Consider the following 12597-nt stretch of genomic DNA (forward strand, 5'->3'; position numbering starts at 1 on the left):
ATTCCTTTCCTGCCTCACCACGATACCCACAGAGCAGCAGGTCTGATCCATTGCCATTTATGTGAAGACTCACCACACAGCACACCAAGGCTCCCAGTAAAGCGCTGGGATGTAAATAAGCCACACAAGGGGCACTGAAGGATGCGGCTGTGGCTATGGTCTCACTTTGTGATGGTGACCCCCGTATGATCACTGAAGCCAGATTCCTCCTCCTCACATCCACCCCTGCACCCCTCAGTGATGCCTCAGGCCCTTCCCAGCATGGTGCTGAGCCGCTGCTCACCTTCATCACCCGCCTGCAGCTCTGGCACATCCCCTCGCATGCACTGACCGGGGGCTCCTGCGGGCAGGAGGCACAGCTCTGCTGTGGTGACTTGACCTTATAGCGAGGGACATCCACTGCCGACAGCAGTGAGCAGGCAACTGCACGCCGCAATGGTCTGTACCGGCACCGAGATCCTGGTGCAGCTCCGGTGGGAGTCCTTCCGAAACAGCCGCTGTGGTGAGCTCGCTCCCTTCTTCACAGGCTCTGCCCCCCATCACCCCTCACAAAATAACCCAGATGGGTTTCCTGGCCATCCTTGTCTGGAGCGGAAAGGTTGGTTGGTAAATTCAATACACACCAAATGTGGTTTGCTTCTAATGTGATTTGGGGTAAGGACAAGGCTAGAACTGGGTTTAATGACACTGTGCTTTAGTGCCTGGAAGCACCCTGGAGATAGAAAGCAGCTGTGTATATTTAACTACACCACGACAGACTCGGATGCTTTTGCAGCTTCAATAAAACTCTCAACAGCTACAGAACATTTTTTTTCTGTGTTAATTTAATCATACAAATATTCATTTATACATCAAGGAAAAAGCTTCCTTTATTTCCCCCCCTCAATGTGCTATCATAGGACTTCTCCCAGACTCAAAGAGGCAACACACCATCCTGTTCTACACATGCACTCTGCCCGGAGAGAACAGACAGGCTGCAGAACCCCCACGCACTCACACACCAAAAGAAATTGAAACACACAACAGAAACAGAGACACGGGACAGCGTGTACCTCTCTGACCACCCAGCTTCGCCCTCCAAACCCCGGAGAGCTCAAACCCAACACTTCTGAGATGCGGGCAGCACATTCCAGCTCCCTCCATCCCCTCCTCACACAGCATGGCCAGTTACGGGCTGGTCCTCTGCGCTCCAGTTTGCCTAGGCTGAGACACTGTGCCTGGGGTGCTGTTGTAAGGTTGTTCCAGCAATATGGTTCCACAGCCTAAGCAGCTCCTGCTTGACACCAGGATCCACTTTAGGGACTATCAGAGATGTTCTGTATTACCTTTTCCCTTTGGAAGGGCTGGAGCAGTTAAGGAACATCTCTCCCTCTTTCCTAGGGGTTCAAGACAGATGGGTATTAATCAGACTGGAGCCAGCCGCAGCCTCTGTCACTGCATCCTCCTGTAGCAGTGGATATCAGCCTCACTGGGGCAACAGCCTCTTCACCAGTTCACCACTCTCAACCCAGTAAGGATTCCCTCCCATTTCTAACACTCCCGAGCTTTATGTGTGTAACTCACATGGATCAGGGTTATCCAAGCCCACGCTTCAGGCTCACCAAAACATCTGTCATTCAGCCCTTTTGGAAAACCAGGCCATTTGGTTCATGCATCTGATGTTAAGACTCCACCAGTTTGAATGCATCAGCCATATAGAAACCAACACAATCACCGCACCCTGAAGTCAGCCGGAAAGGTTTTGCTAAATACACCTCAAACCCCACCTATTTAAAAGCTGGAAACCTGAGAGCAAGAGCAATTTCAGTGCTGCCTGCACCACTCCAAAGGGCCACAAGAGATAAAACCACCTTTGGCCTCAGTTTTTACTCAAGTTAAAACCCAAGGGACAGAGCAACCACTAATTTAGGTGTTCTTCCACTGTCACAGCCACAACCTAAACCCTCAAAGCAGCCAGAGCTCTGTGTGACTGCTTGCAGAGATCGTCCCTGCACACAAGAGTTGCTCACACTCGGTTACCTGGGGAGGAGCAGTGATGTGAGCAGCAAAAGGTTGCGGATATCAGCAGCAACTTGGATCTGGCCCTGCCTTTCCTTACACCTTCCAGGAAGTGACCCTGGTCATAGGGACACCATGGACTGGAAACACTCAAGAGGAGAGAACTGAAGTCTGTGCAGAATGAGTATGCCTTCTGAGTGGGAAAGCACACACTACTTGGGGCACATGCAAGGGTTTCTTCAAGAAGAGCAAAAAGCAGCCTAAGGAGGAGCACAGAACATGAATGTGGCAGCCATGACCTATGGGTGAAGCATACATGGCAGGGAGCAGAAAGCCAGCATGGGAGCAGAAAGCCAGCATGGGAGCATCAAGAGTTCAAGGGTCTCCCAAATGCCTCAGCTGACAAAAGGCAAAGGTTGCAGCACCAGCTACAACAGAACTTAATCCTCACACCAACCCCCTGGCTCCCACTACACACCTGATAGAAGGAGCTAGTAAAGATAAGGAATTGCCTCGTCACTTGGACAAACAGTCTCCAGTGGTTTAGACACCTCCAGAAGAAAAGTGGCAGCACTGCAGGAGGTGTGATGGTCAGGTCACTGTTGATGCCTTCAGAGCTTGCTGCACAAGCCACCTGCTTGGAAAGGAAGGGATCACAGAAATAATCCATTTACCCATTTGATGCTATAGTGATGGAAGTAATTCCCTAAGCTGAATGCTAAGAGATAGCCAAAGGCAAAATGATGTTAGAGGACAAGAACAAAACACTACAGCTGCACTGAGCAGTGCAGCACCACCTTCCACAGGTTCACTCTGGATCTTAACAACCACCCAGCTCTAGCAAGGTACCAAGAAAGACCCAGGGGCTCCCCAGCCCGCAAGTGCCAATGGCCAGCAGTCCAAATCCTACAGTGCCTCTCTCATGCAGGTGATTTCTCACACTGTGCTTGTTTCTCCCTTCAAAAGCACATTACTGATGGGAGATTTTGGGTAACGGTGGCCTTTCACAACTGAGCCTCTGAAATACAAACCAGATCACCCAATTCTTCCTCTGTTGGATACAAGGAAGGTTCCTCTGGAATGTCCTCCACAACATCCATCTGCATACAAAAACCTAAGAGAGTCCTTGCTATCTGCAATGAAAATAAATGCCCCATTCAAAGGCAACTAAGGAAACATAACTAGTCAAGGGCATCAGCATAAAGACACGCACCATGCAGCAAGCCCATGTTCTACTCCAACAAGAACAACAAGAGTCTTCACTGGAAAGATCTGGAAGAAGGTAGTGGGAGCTTTGCGTATTACTGTTAACCTTTGGCAGGCGGCTGTTGCAGCCGTGTTCATGTTTCTGAGTAACCCTCATTCGCAATCCACAACTGGAGGAAATTACATCAGAGGAACAGCAGAACAACCTGAACCATCAGAGGAACCATTCCTTCTCTAATACCAAGCCCTGGAGATCCCATTTTGAAGGTAAGAACCTCCATTGTGCTGTAAGCCAGGATGCTAAAGGCAAATGAATACAAGGCGACAGAGTGGAATCCAGCTGATGATGCATTCAAAGCCACAAACCGTTAGCCTTTAAGCTAATATTTTATCACAGCAGAAATGAATGCAAACTTATGCTCTATAAAAGAGAGATGGGACATTCAAAATTAAAAGGACACGACTTCTGTAAAGCTTTGCAACTACCACCAAGTGAATTACAGCTACAGAGAGAGACTTCCCTCTTGGCGTAAGACTTGATACGCTTGCTTGATTGCTCTAGGCCCAGCTACTGCACATCAAGAGCTAACACAAAGGTATTTTAAAATGCTAACCACATAGGACAGCTCTGGATCTTTAATAAATCTGTTTCTTATTAATATCGGTGGTATCTGTATGTATTTCGTGTACAAGAGCAAGGGAAATGAGCTCTCCATGTTATGCTGGAAGTCCCAGAGTCTCTGACTTTGACACCAAGACCTGGTCTTCAGCATGGTTTCCAATGACACGCAGCACAACTTAACTAACAGCAACAACCAAACCAAAAGGAAATACAAGGAATTAAAAAGAGAGCAAAAAAAAGCTTGGTAACTAAACCCAGCAGATGATATTAAAAACACAGGGCCGGGCGCAGGCCCAACCTGTCATTAAAAAAACATCTGACAAAAGGAAATCACTGCACGAACCCCAGAAGACGCGAAGCAAATTCCATTCAGAAGCAAATCAAACACGACGGTCCCATACAAACGCACGCTGTCCCTTACTTAAAAGAAGAACAAGAAACAAACAGAAATTAAACATTTGCTCAAACTACAACCGCTCTGTAGGCAAAATATTTTAAGATGGCTTTTCCATAGTCATTTTTTTTAAGCTCCCTAATTACGTGTGAGAATGATTGCTAAAAAACCCAAACAAACCATGGTGTTGGTATAGTTTCTTTCTCATAGCATTGAACAACACTCCTGAAACTCAGCATTCACACATGCATACTTAGACTTTGTATTTTCCTCTGGAAACAACTAGCCTTAAGTTACTGAGTTTTAAGTTACTTAAGTTTTCTTCGTTATCCAGAACACGGAGGAGGAGAAGGGGGGTGTCCACGTTGTGTCTGTCTGCACGTGAATTCCCCTCCCTCCCCCCAAAAGTCAGTTCTTTGTTAAATTCTCCTCTTGTCGATACCCGTTTTGTGTTTTTGTGGTTTAAGACTGTCCGAAGGGATAAGGACCGTGGAAACCCTGAAAGAAAGTTGGAGACATAATCAATTTCAATAGGCAAGAAATACAACACTGACCATCCCATCCCAGTACTTCCAAACCAAATGCAACCCTTTACCCACAACATGACCTCTGGTGTCCAGCCTTAAGACACACTTGAAGCTGATCTCCCGAGATGTCAGATCCTATCCACTTACCTCTTTCAGGGTTACTGGGCCACAAAGTAACTTGTATTTTCTACACCAGAGCAAAACAATCCCTTATAGATGCTACAATACCTGCGAGGCCAAGAACTGCAGTTTCCCAAGTCTCTTCTAAAGATTACAACAAACAGTGAAGTAAGAGGCTGTAACTGGTGGGAAAGCCCCACAACTGCACTTTTGCTCTCTCAAGGTAACAAAATACATTTTCCTCAAGTGAAAGATCAGCCACATTAAACCCAAGAAATCAAAATGCTTACTACAGAATCCATTTTTACATCCTAGAGTGAGTCACCTAAACAACAGGTTTAGTAACAGGTCTCAAATGAACAGGAACTCCTTTCTGCAATTCCTGCTGTTCGAATCAGTTATCCAGGGTTTCATCAGGAAGCAAAAGTGATCAACAGGGAGGCAAGAGATTTCCTGAGTCACAGGGATATAAAGTTTGTCATAAGGATGAAGGTACAAACCACACATATATATATATAATCCTCCTGTAAGGCCCAGACACACGCTCAGGTCAGAAGTGAGAAGAGTATCATTGTATTTCATTGTCAAAGGTAGAAGACCATTATCCAAATGCTTTTTTAAACACAGTCCAGCTTCTTTCCAGCATGCTGATGAGTTAAGACAACTGAAAGCCTGATTAGCACAAAGCCATTACTGTCTTGAAGTGAAGCTCTAACCTCAAGCCTTCACCATTTTGCCTTTAATGCGGCAAATTTCAAAGGAAACAGAAATTCCTGCACATTCTATGACTCTGTAACAACCTCACTGCATGAGCCACAGAGCCACAAAGCAATGAGTCTGTAACGTGACTTGTATAAAATAAAGCATCAACTTCATTACTTTAAGCCCAGAAAACCCCAAGTTCAACACAGTGCTGTGTATTTATGTTATGAAGGAAGGAAGTGCTCTAAGAAGCCTGTAATGTTGCTGCAGGTGAGAAAAAGTTAGCTCTTTAGGATACACCAGGTGGCAAAATACAAGACAATGGTGAAATGAAGCATCTATTGGCAGGTCTCAAAATTCAACCCAGAGACAGGAAGGCATCTCACGAACTGCATGGGAAGTGTAGAAGACTGGAAACTTGGAAATTACTGTTTGCAGACACAAATACCTGGAAAACCAAACACACTTCTACCCTAGGAATAGGCTGTGCTCTGGGTTTGTAAAGCAAGCTTTTCAAAAGACAACTTCTAACAGATTCCAACACAATAATTCATCACCTTGGAAAGGAGAAACTCCTGCCAAAATAGAGAGACTGAGATACTCAAAAAGACAGGCATCACTGAAACAGTGGGAAGGGGAGAAGAGAAACATTAAAGTAATGTGAAGAGGTGCACCCCCCCCCCCAAAGAACACAGAAGGAAAACAGTGTTATAATCAAGATCCTTAGCAGTCGCACTCAAAGAGGTTAAGCTGTTGTACTTACTGCTCAACAGCAGAAAACCAGGGTTTGTTGCCCATTACCTGTACAGACACCCTTGCCAGAATTTGCTTTACGTATGAGTTACCTGCACACCAGGCTTTGTCTGCAGGTACTGACAGGCAGGCGCTGCTCCAGCTGCTCCCTCTACCTCTCGGGCACTTCAGCTTATGAGCAAGGCACCACCTTGCTCATTTAATCTGTGCACACCTAAGCCAAGCCATCTGCATCGCCCCGTGACATAAAAGCAGTGACACAGTTCAGCAGTACACAGTACAGTCTTCACCTTAGTTACAGTTCACAAGTCTTGCTGTATGCAGACAGAGACCCTGGCATTAACCTTGTTTTCAGGGAAACCCTCTGGATCTTCAGATATGGTTTTCTGTAGCATCCAATTTAAAACACTACAGTTATGTTATTTGTGTTAATTAAAACCAGAATTCAGCTCACCTTCAGAGTCAAATGACCAAGTACATACAGCTTTGCACCACTGGCTACACTGCACTTATCAGGCTGACATCTCTAGGTGTGCTTCTCATGAGCAACTCCAGAACAGCCCCACAATCTGTGACCAAGGTCAGCGTTTCCTGATACAATTAGTTTCACCAAGAAGAAAGAGCCCCAAATCTTTGCTCTTGGGATTGCCACTTCACTGCATTTCACTTACCCATGAGATTTATTAATGTATGTGAGAACGTACGAAACTAAGAAACACTTGTTTCTTTTTAAGATCAAGCCTAGACTTGGTTTAACATCAGACCCTGAGCAAGAAACTCTTACTCTCCTTTGTGAAATGAGAATACTCCCTCTTTCTCAGGAAGATACAAGCTGCCTGCAAAGCACTTGTTTCCCATTAAATTTATTCAACATGCAGTGCGATGTTGACACCTGACAACTTCAGTTACTGCTGCATTGCAAATACCAAACTCCATTATATGACGTTTTCAAGAATAATTATCCCTTGTAGGCAATATTTTACATCACAAACATGCAAAGATAATTCTGCATAAACTGCAGTTTTTCTGAGTTGGTTTATCTGAAGAATTATTCACACTATTTTTGGTGAATTCCCTTCCAGTCTCAAAATGAGATCATTGTCTTTATGAAAAGCTCAGCTGCAGCTTTGCAAATCTACTTTCATGTCTTCCAGTATCTTCCACAGAAGTAATTGCTAACTTGCCAGTGAGAGCACACTGGTTTTTCATGCAAGTAAGCGTGTGAGAACAGAGGACCACATTTTCTTTCAAGGAAAGACTCTACATGAAAATTATTGGTATAAATTATCACTTGACTTCTGCATCTAGAAAGGAACAGAGTCATTTTGGAAAGTTAAAGGCCTTTGTAAATACTGAGTTCTTTAAGCGAAGGCAACTGTGCTAGAAATAAAATGAAGTTAATCTTTCATAAAGCAGCACAACACAGGCTTTCAAACAGCTATCTTTATTTCACCTTTGTGACCGAGTCAAGATCAAGAAAAGGTACACTTCCAGAGAGACAGGAGGTTCTGATGCACAGCTGCGAAGCGATACAGGAGTCTCCCAGTGCACACTGACAGTAGCATCAGACAACGCTACAAGTCCCCGTTTCCTCGGCACCTCCTGGGCTGCTCCTAGTCAAGTGCTTCTCCAAACTACACAGAGTTCTCTTAGCCAGCTTGTGTAAACTGAACAGACAGTAGAACAGAGTCTTGAGCACTTTCATTGTGTTTATTCCATGCACGCTGCGCACACATGGCATGGGCCACCAGGAAGGTAAGAGCTTTCTCACAGTGCAGCCACTGATAGGGCTGGTGTAGGTGCAGAGCTGATGAAGTACATGAGGGCTCAAGTACATGATTAAATTACCATGCAACAACTTAGCTCTTGTAACTCAATGGCGTGCTTTTAGTCTGCAGAGATAAAGTAACAGGGAAACTGTCGGCCTGCAATGGAGCAAAGTTAAGCTAAAACCAGATTATCTCACATTTCCACAGCCCAGATGCACAGGGACTGCCGGTGTTCATGGATGAGCTAACATGCAACATCCAAACACATTAGTCTTTCACCAGATAAGCAAACCAGCTCATGCAACATCAGTTTAGCCTGCAGATGCTATGCAGCAGCATGGCTGTCAAGGAATAGCTACAGTAGAATGGAGTCCAACACCCTCCTACTTTGTTCTAGATTAATTTAGCCATGTGGTAACGACCCACTTTGAAGCCCAGATACCAGGATGAAAGGAACTTCTGATCTACCTGGATGCAAACACTTCTGGGGCATCTTCCTTACCCACAAATACAGTTCAGTACCCAAATAGTTCTCAGTGAAAAGAATTCTGCCTGAAGTTCAGAGGTACTAAAAATACATACCAATTGGAGTGCCCTGGTTTGGAGGAAGCATGCATCTAGAAGCAGCAGCCACTTTTAAACTAGGAGGGAGGAAGCCAGTTGAAGGCTAAGTATAGAGAGGTGGTTTTTCCCCTTACATATAGAAAGCTGTCAAGTATGGATCAGAGTTCAGCTCCACACAGAATGAAGGGAAATGGGGAGCATAAATACAGCAGGAAAAAGGGTGCTGAGATCTTAATTTTGTGAACTGCAAATTGCTTGTATTTCACTGGGCTTTTAATAGTGTGAGTAATGAAGAGATTAACACCAGACAAGCAGCAGAACGCTCTTTGCTATGGCAGTGACTGTACATGTTGTTCTCTATGGGCAAATCTTCACAGAATCAGAACTTCCATGTGCAGTTTCCTGCATTACACAGAAAGCAGTGATTCCTCAATTCATATGGGCAACTTTTATATATATATATATATGCATATATTTCATATACATGTGACGCAGTACAATCCAAATGTCAGTATATGGCTATCCACCTCAGACCTTTTAAGGTATTTAAACCTGTACATTTCTTTCTTTAGTTAAGAAATTTAACTCTAATTCCCCAGGCACTGTAAGACTGCATCTTGCACTTTTAATGTAAAAGACTGTCACAAGAGAGCAGCAGTGACCTCAACAGTGTTGCTATGAGACAGGAGTGAGTAAATAGAAGCTATATTCGCCTCATCTCTCTCGAGAATACAGAGAGAAACCGATTGCCAGAAAGGAGAATAAAATACCCATGCAAGGGTATATCTGGACTCTAATGCAGCTCATCCCTACCCTGAGATAAGCATCCTATCCTGCACTTAAGCACATCTTTAATTCTAAGAACATGCAAAAACTCCACTGGGACTAGATATGACAACATGCTCAAAGCAATGCTGGGAACACAGAACCTGATCTACCACGTTACAGCAGTTGACTTAAGGTAAGTGGAGTGGGCCCAGGGAAGGTGTGCACTACAGCAGGAATAAAGATCACACTCTGTTTCAACCAGATCACAGTTTTCATCTTATCTGCTTACAGGGAATTCAATTCTTTGTTGGTTTTGTGTTTTGTTGGGGGGTTTTCTCCTAGGTGAGCACACAAGCCATGTACTCTACATGCTGCTGGATAAAAGCATTTTGAATGCTTCCATGTGTGAAACGTTGATATACTTGTCTAATCCAGCAGCAGATGGCATGTCACTGTCACTAAGATCCTGACTCCGATGGGGAATTTGAGAGGACAAGTCACACCTGCTCAGTTGCACCAGAGGGAGAACTGACACAGGCAAAGTCTGGCAACTTCTGGTATGTTTTACAGCTGCAGATGCCAGAAGCTGCAGTTTCAGCTCAAAGATCTCATGCAACTGCATGATTGGGGTACTCTGTGATCTCTTGGCAGGGAGAAGCCTCCACACTGATCTAAGAAATATTTAAGCACTTATATTACTTCTAAATATGGGACATAGTCCCCCTTCTGAACACCTTAGCTAGACCTTACCCATGCCCACTACTGTATCTCACCAAATGGTGTCTCAAACGTGACTAGGGACTCACTCCATTCTCTGGGTACATGAAAGCAGAGAAACACTGGAGGTCCTGCTGAAGATCACCAGAATCCAGGAACCCCACCATGCAACTACAGAACCAACCACAGGACTCTCCGTCTTGAACTTGAAATAAAGCCTTTCACATCAATATTCAACCACAAGACAACAGCCTCAAAAGTAGTCTTCTTTGCCCCTCTCAAGCAGCAGAGAACAGGTGAAGTCCTCAAGGAAGTGGGGAAGATGGGTCAAATACTGCTTTTCCTAACAGGTACTGGAACACCATCTGCTCAGGAGGTTTAATACTTCTTACATCACTTCCAATAAGCCCTTTTCCACTGAACTGGTACCCGCAGCTGGGATACTGCTTGCACATTATAGGCATACTGCTTGCACATTATCCCTTCTTTGGAAAAGAAAGAAAAAAGAAGTATGTTCTTTCCCAGCTTGCAGGAGGCAGCAGGTGATGGTGCCAGACCCCAGCCAGGGAGCAACTGAAATGACACCAAGTATTTAGGGTGTCAAACCTACTCAAACATGCTCACGACAGAAGCAGGATCGTACCAACATGAATATTAAGTCTGTGGCACAATGCCTCCCGCCCCGGACAGGAAGGGCAAGGCTGGAACAGGACTCTGATCTTCAGACCTACCTTAATAATGGCCTCCAAAGGAAAAGCTAACTTGTTTTATTATGTTATAAACAAGAACACTGGAGTAGAGAAAAAACCCTCAAGTATCAATGAACTTTCACATACCCCACCCCATCTTCAAAAAGGACCATAAGGTTATCCCTTGTCAAGCAAGCAAAACCCAAGATGTGTATTTTTTATCTCAGATAATCCACCTCAAATCCACCCAAGAATATTCTGTAAATACAAAAAGAAATAAATCTCCCAAAAACCATCTGAAAATAAAAAGGGGGGTGGTGGTGTTTGAGGAGTGGGGAGAAAGCCCACCTATCGCCTATTCTGCATCTGAGGTTAGGTTATAATGGCTCATATCTCAAGAGTACTGCTCGGGAGCTTTGGGTTACCAGCTAAAGCAGCTGACTTCAGTTTATGACCTCCTCTCTGGCAGTGCTTCACTCTCCTTTCTGGCTTTTCCTTTCCACAGTACAGTTGACCTTTGCTATGGCCTCTGTACCTCCAATAACTATGAGCTTCTTGTACCTATGTTCTTAGAAAAGACAAAGCATCTTACTCCTCAGCCAGGAGAGTGTGTTGGGATGCTTTACCTCCTGGTGCCCACAGCACTCTCCTCTCACTAGGAAGGGTAAGGATAAGGATATATATTACAGGGAGAGACCTAGTGAAAACTGAAGGCCATGTTACTGCCAAAGCCCCACATCCAGGAATTCTACACAGGAACTGTCTCAGAAGTGTATTAGCAGTTCCACATCTCTCCACCTGCAAGTGCATATCAACTACGAAGCAACTGCCAAGCTCTGCACTCAGAAAACAGGCAAGGGAAAAAAAGCCATCTCCAGCCTAAAGCTGACCTCCAAAAATGGAACTGAGTTTCCCCACCTAAATTAAACCCAGGATTTCAGCTCTGAAAGGCTTCAGTAATTCCACTATCTCACCAAAGCTGTACTTAGAAACCGACTTTTGTTTTCCATCAGCTGATACACAGAGCTGTTACCAATCTTTGCTGGGGTATGTAGAACGGAGCCACAGAGCAGCATTCCCCACCTGAAGCACTGGAGAGAAAGTGTATGCAGAGAAGATGTATCAGCATGTAGGTGGCCTCTGCAGTCAGAGGATGGCCTGAACCTTCAGGGAGCACTGCTATCCACCAAGCAACCGCTGTGAAGACCTTCAGTCCCTGTTAACTCGGGTTGGATTTGAACTGACAGGTAAAGGCCTTATTTTTAAATCACTTCCTAAGCCATCCATTTCACTGAGCAGAGCCTTGAAGCAGGAGCCAGTACAGCTTTTAGCAATTTATGTTTGGGGTGCAAAACACAAGAAGGGCGATTGGAAGTCTGTCACACAGTTCATCCCACGCATGCCATCAGTATAAAATGCATAGCCCTGGTGCAAAGTAGGTCACTAAAATATGATCCACTGGTAGAAGACAGGCAGTTCATCCAGTTAGGAACTAAAGTGCTGTAGGTGAACTAACATTAGGGCTTTATTAATTCATTCAGCAACCAAGTGTTATTGTCCTACACAGACTGCTTAAAGTACAGTAAAGCATTTTAAAAGGATTTTAAAAATCAAACTAGTTTGACATACGACAGTACACACCTACACATACTGGCTGCATCAACAGGTGGATTTTGAATTGTAAATAATCCTGCAAGTCATTTTTCACACACAAGCAAATAAAAACAGTCAAAATATCACTCAGACTCATATAGCATCCACCAAGCAA

General features: G+C 44.6%; 1 protein-coding gene across 1 annotated transcript in view; it reads right to left on the reverse strand.

The window, feature by feature from the left end:
• Positions 1-1144: 1144 nt before the first annotated feature.
• Positions 1145-12597, reverse strand: part of ILRUN (inflammation and lipid regulator with UBA-like and NBR1-like domains) — a 33484-nt gene continuing 22031 nt past the window's right edge. The window contains exon 5 of the mRNA XM_065698769.1: positions 1145-4718. Coding sequence (XP_065554841.1) covers positions 4683-4718 — 36 coding nt within the window. The 3' untranslated portion in view covers positions 1145-4682. The remainder of the gene's footprint in view (positions 4719-12597) is intronic.

Source organism: Lathamus discolor, chromosome 19 (assembly GCF_037157495.1).
Source record: "Lathamus discolor isolate bLatDis1 chromosome 19, bLatDis1.hap1, whole genome shotgun sequence".
NCBI lineage: Eukaryota > Metazoa > Chordata > Aves > Psittaciformes > Psittacidae > Lathamus > Lathamus discolor.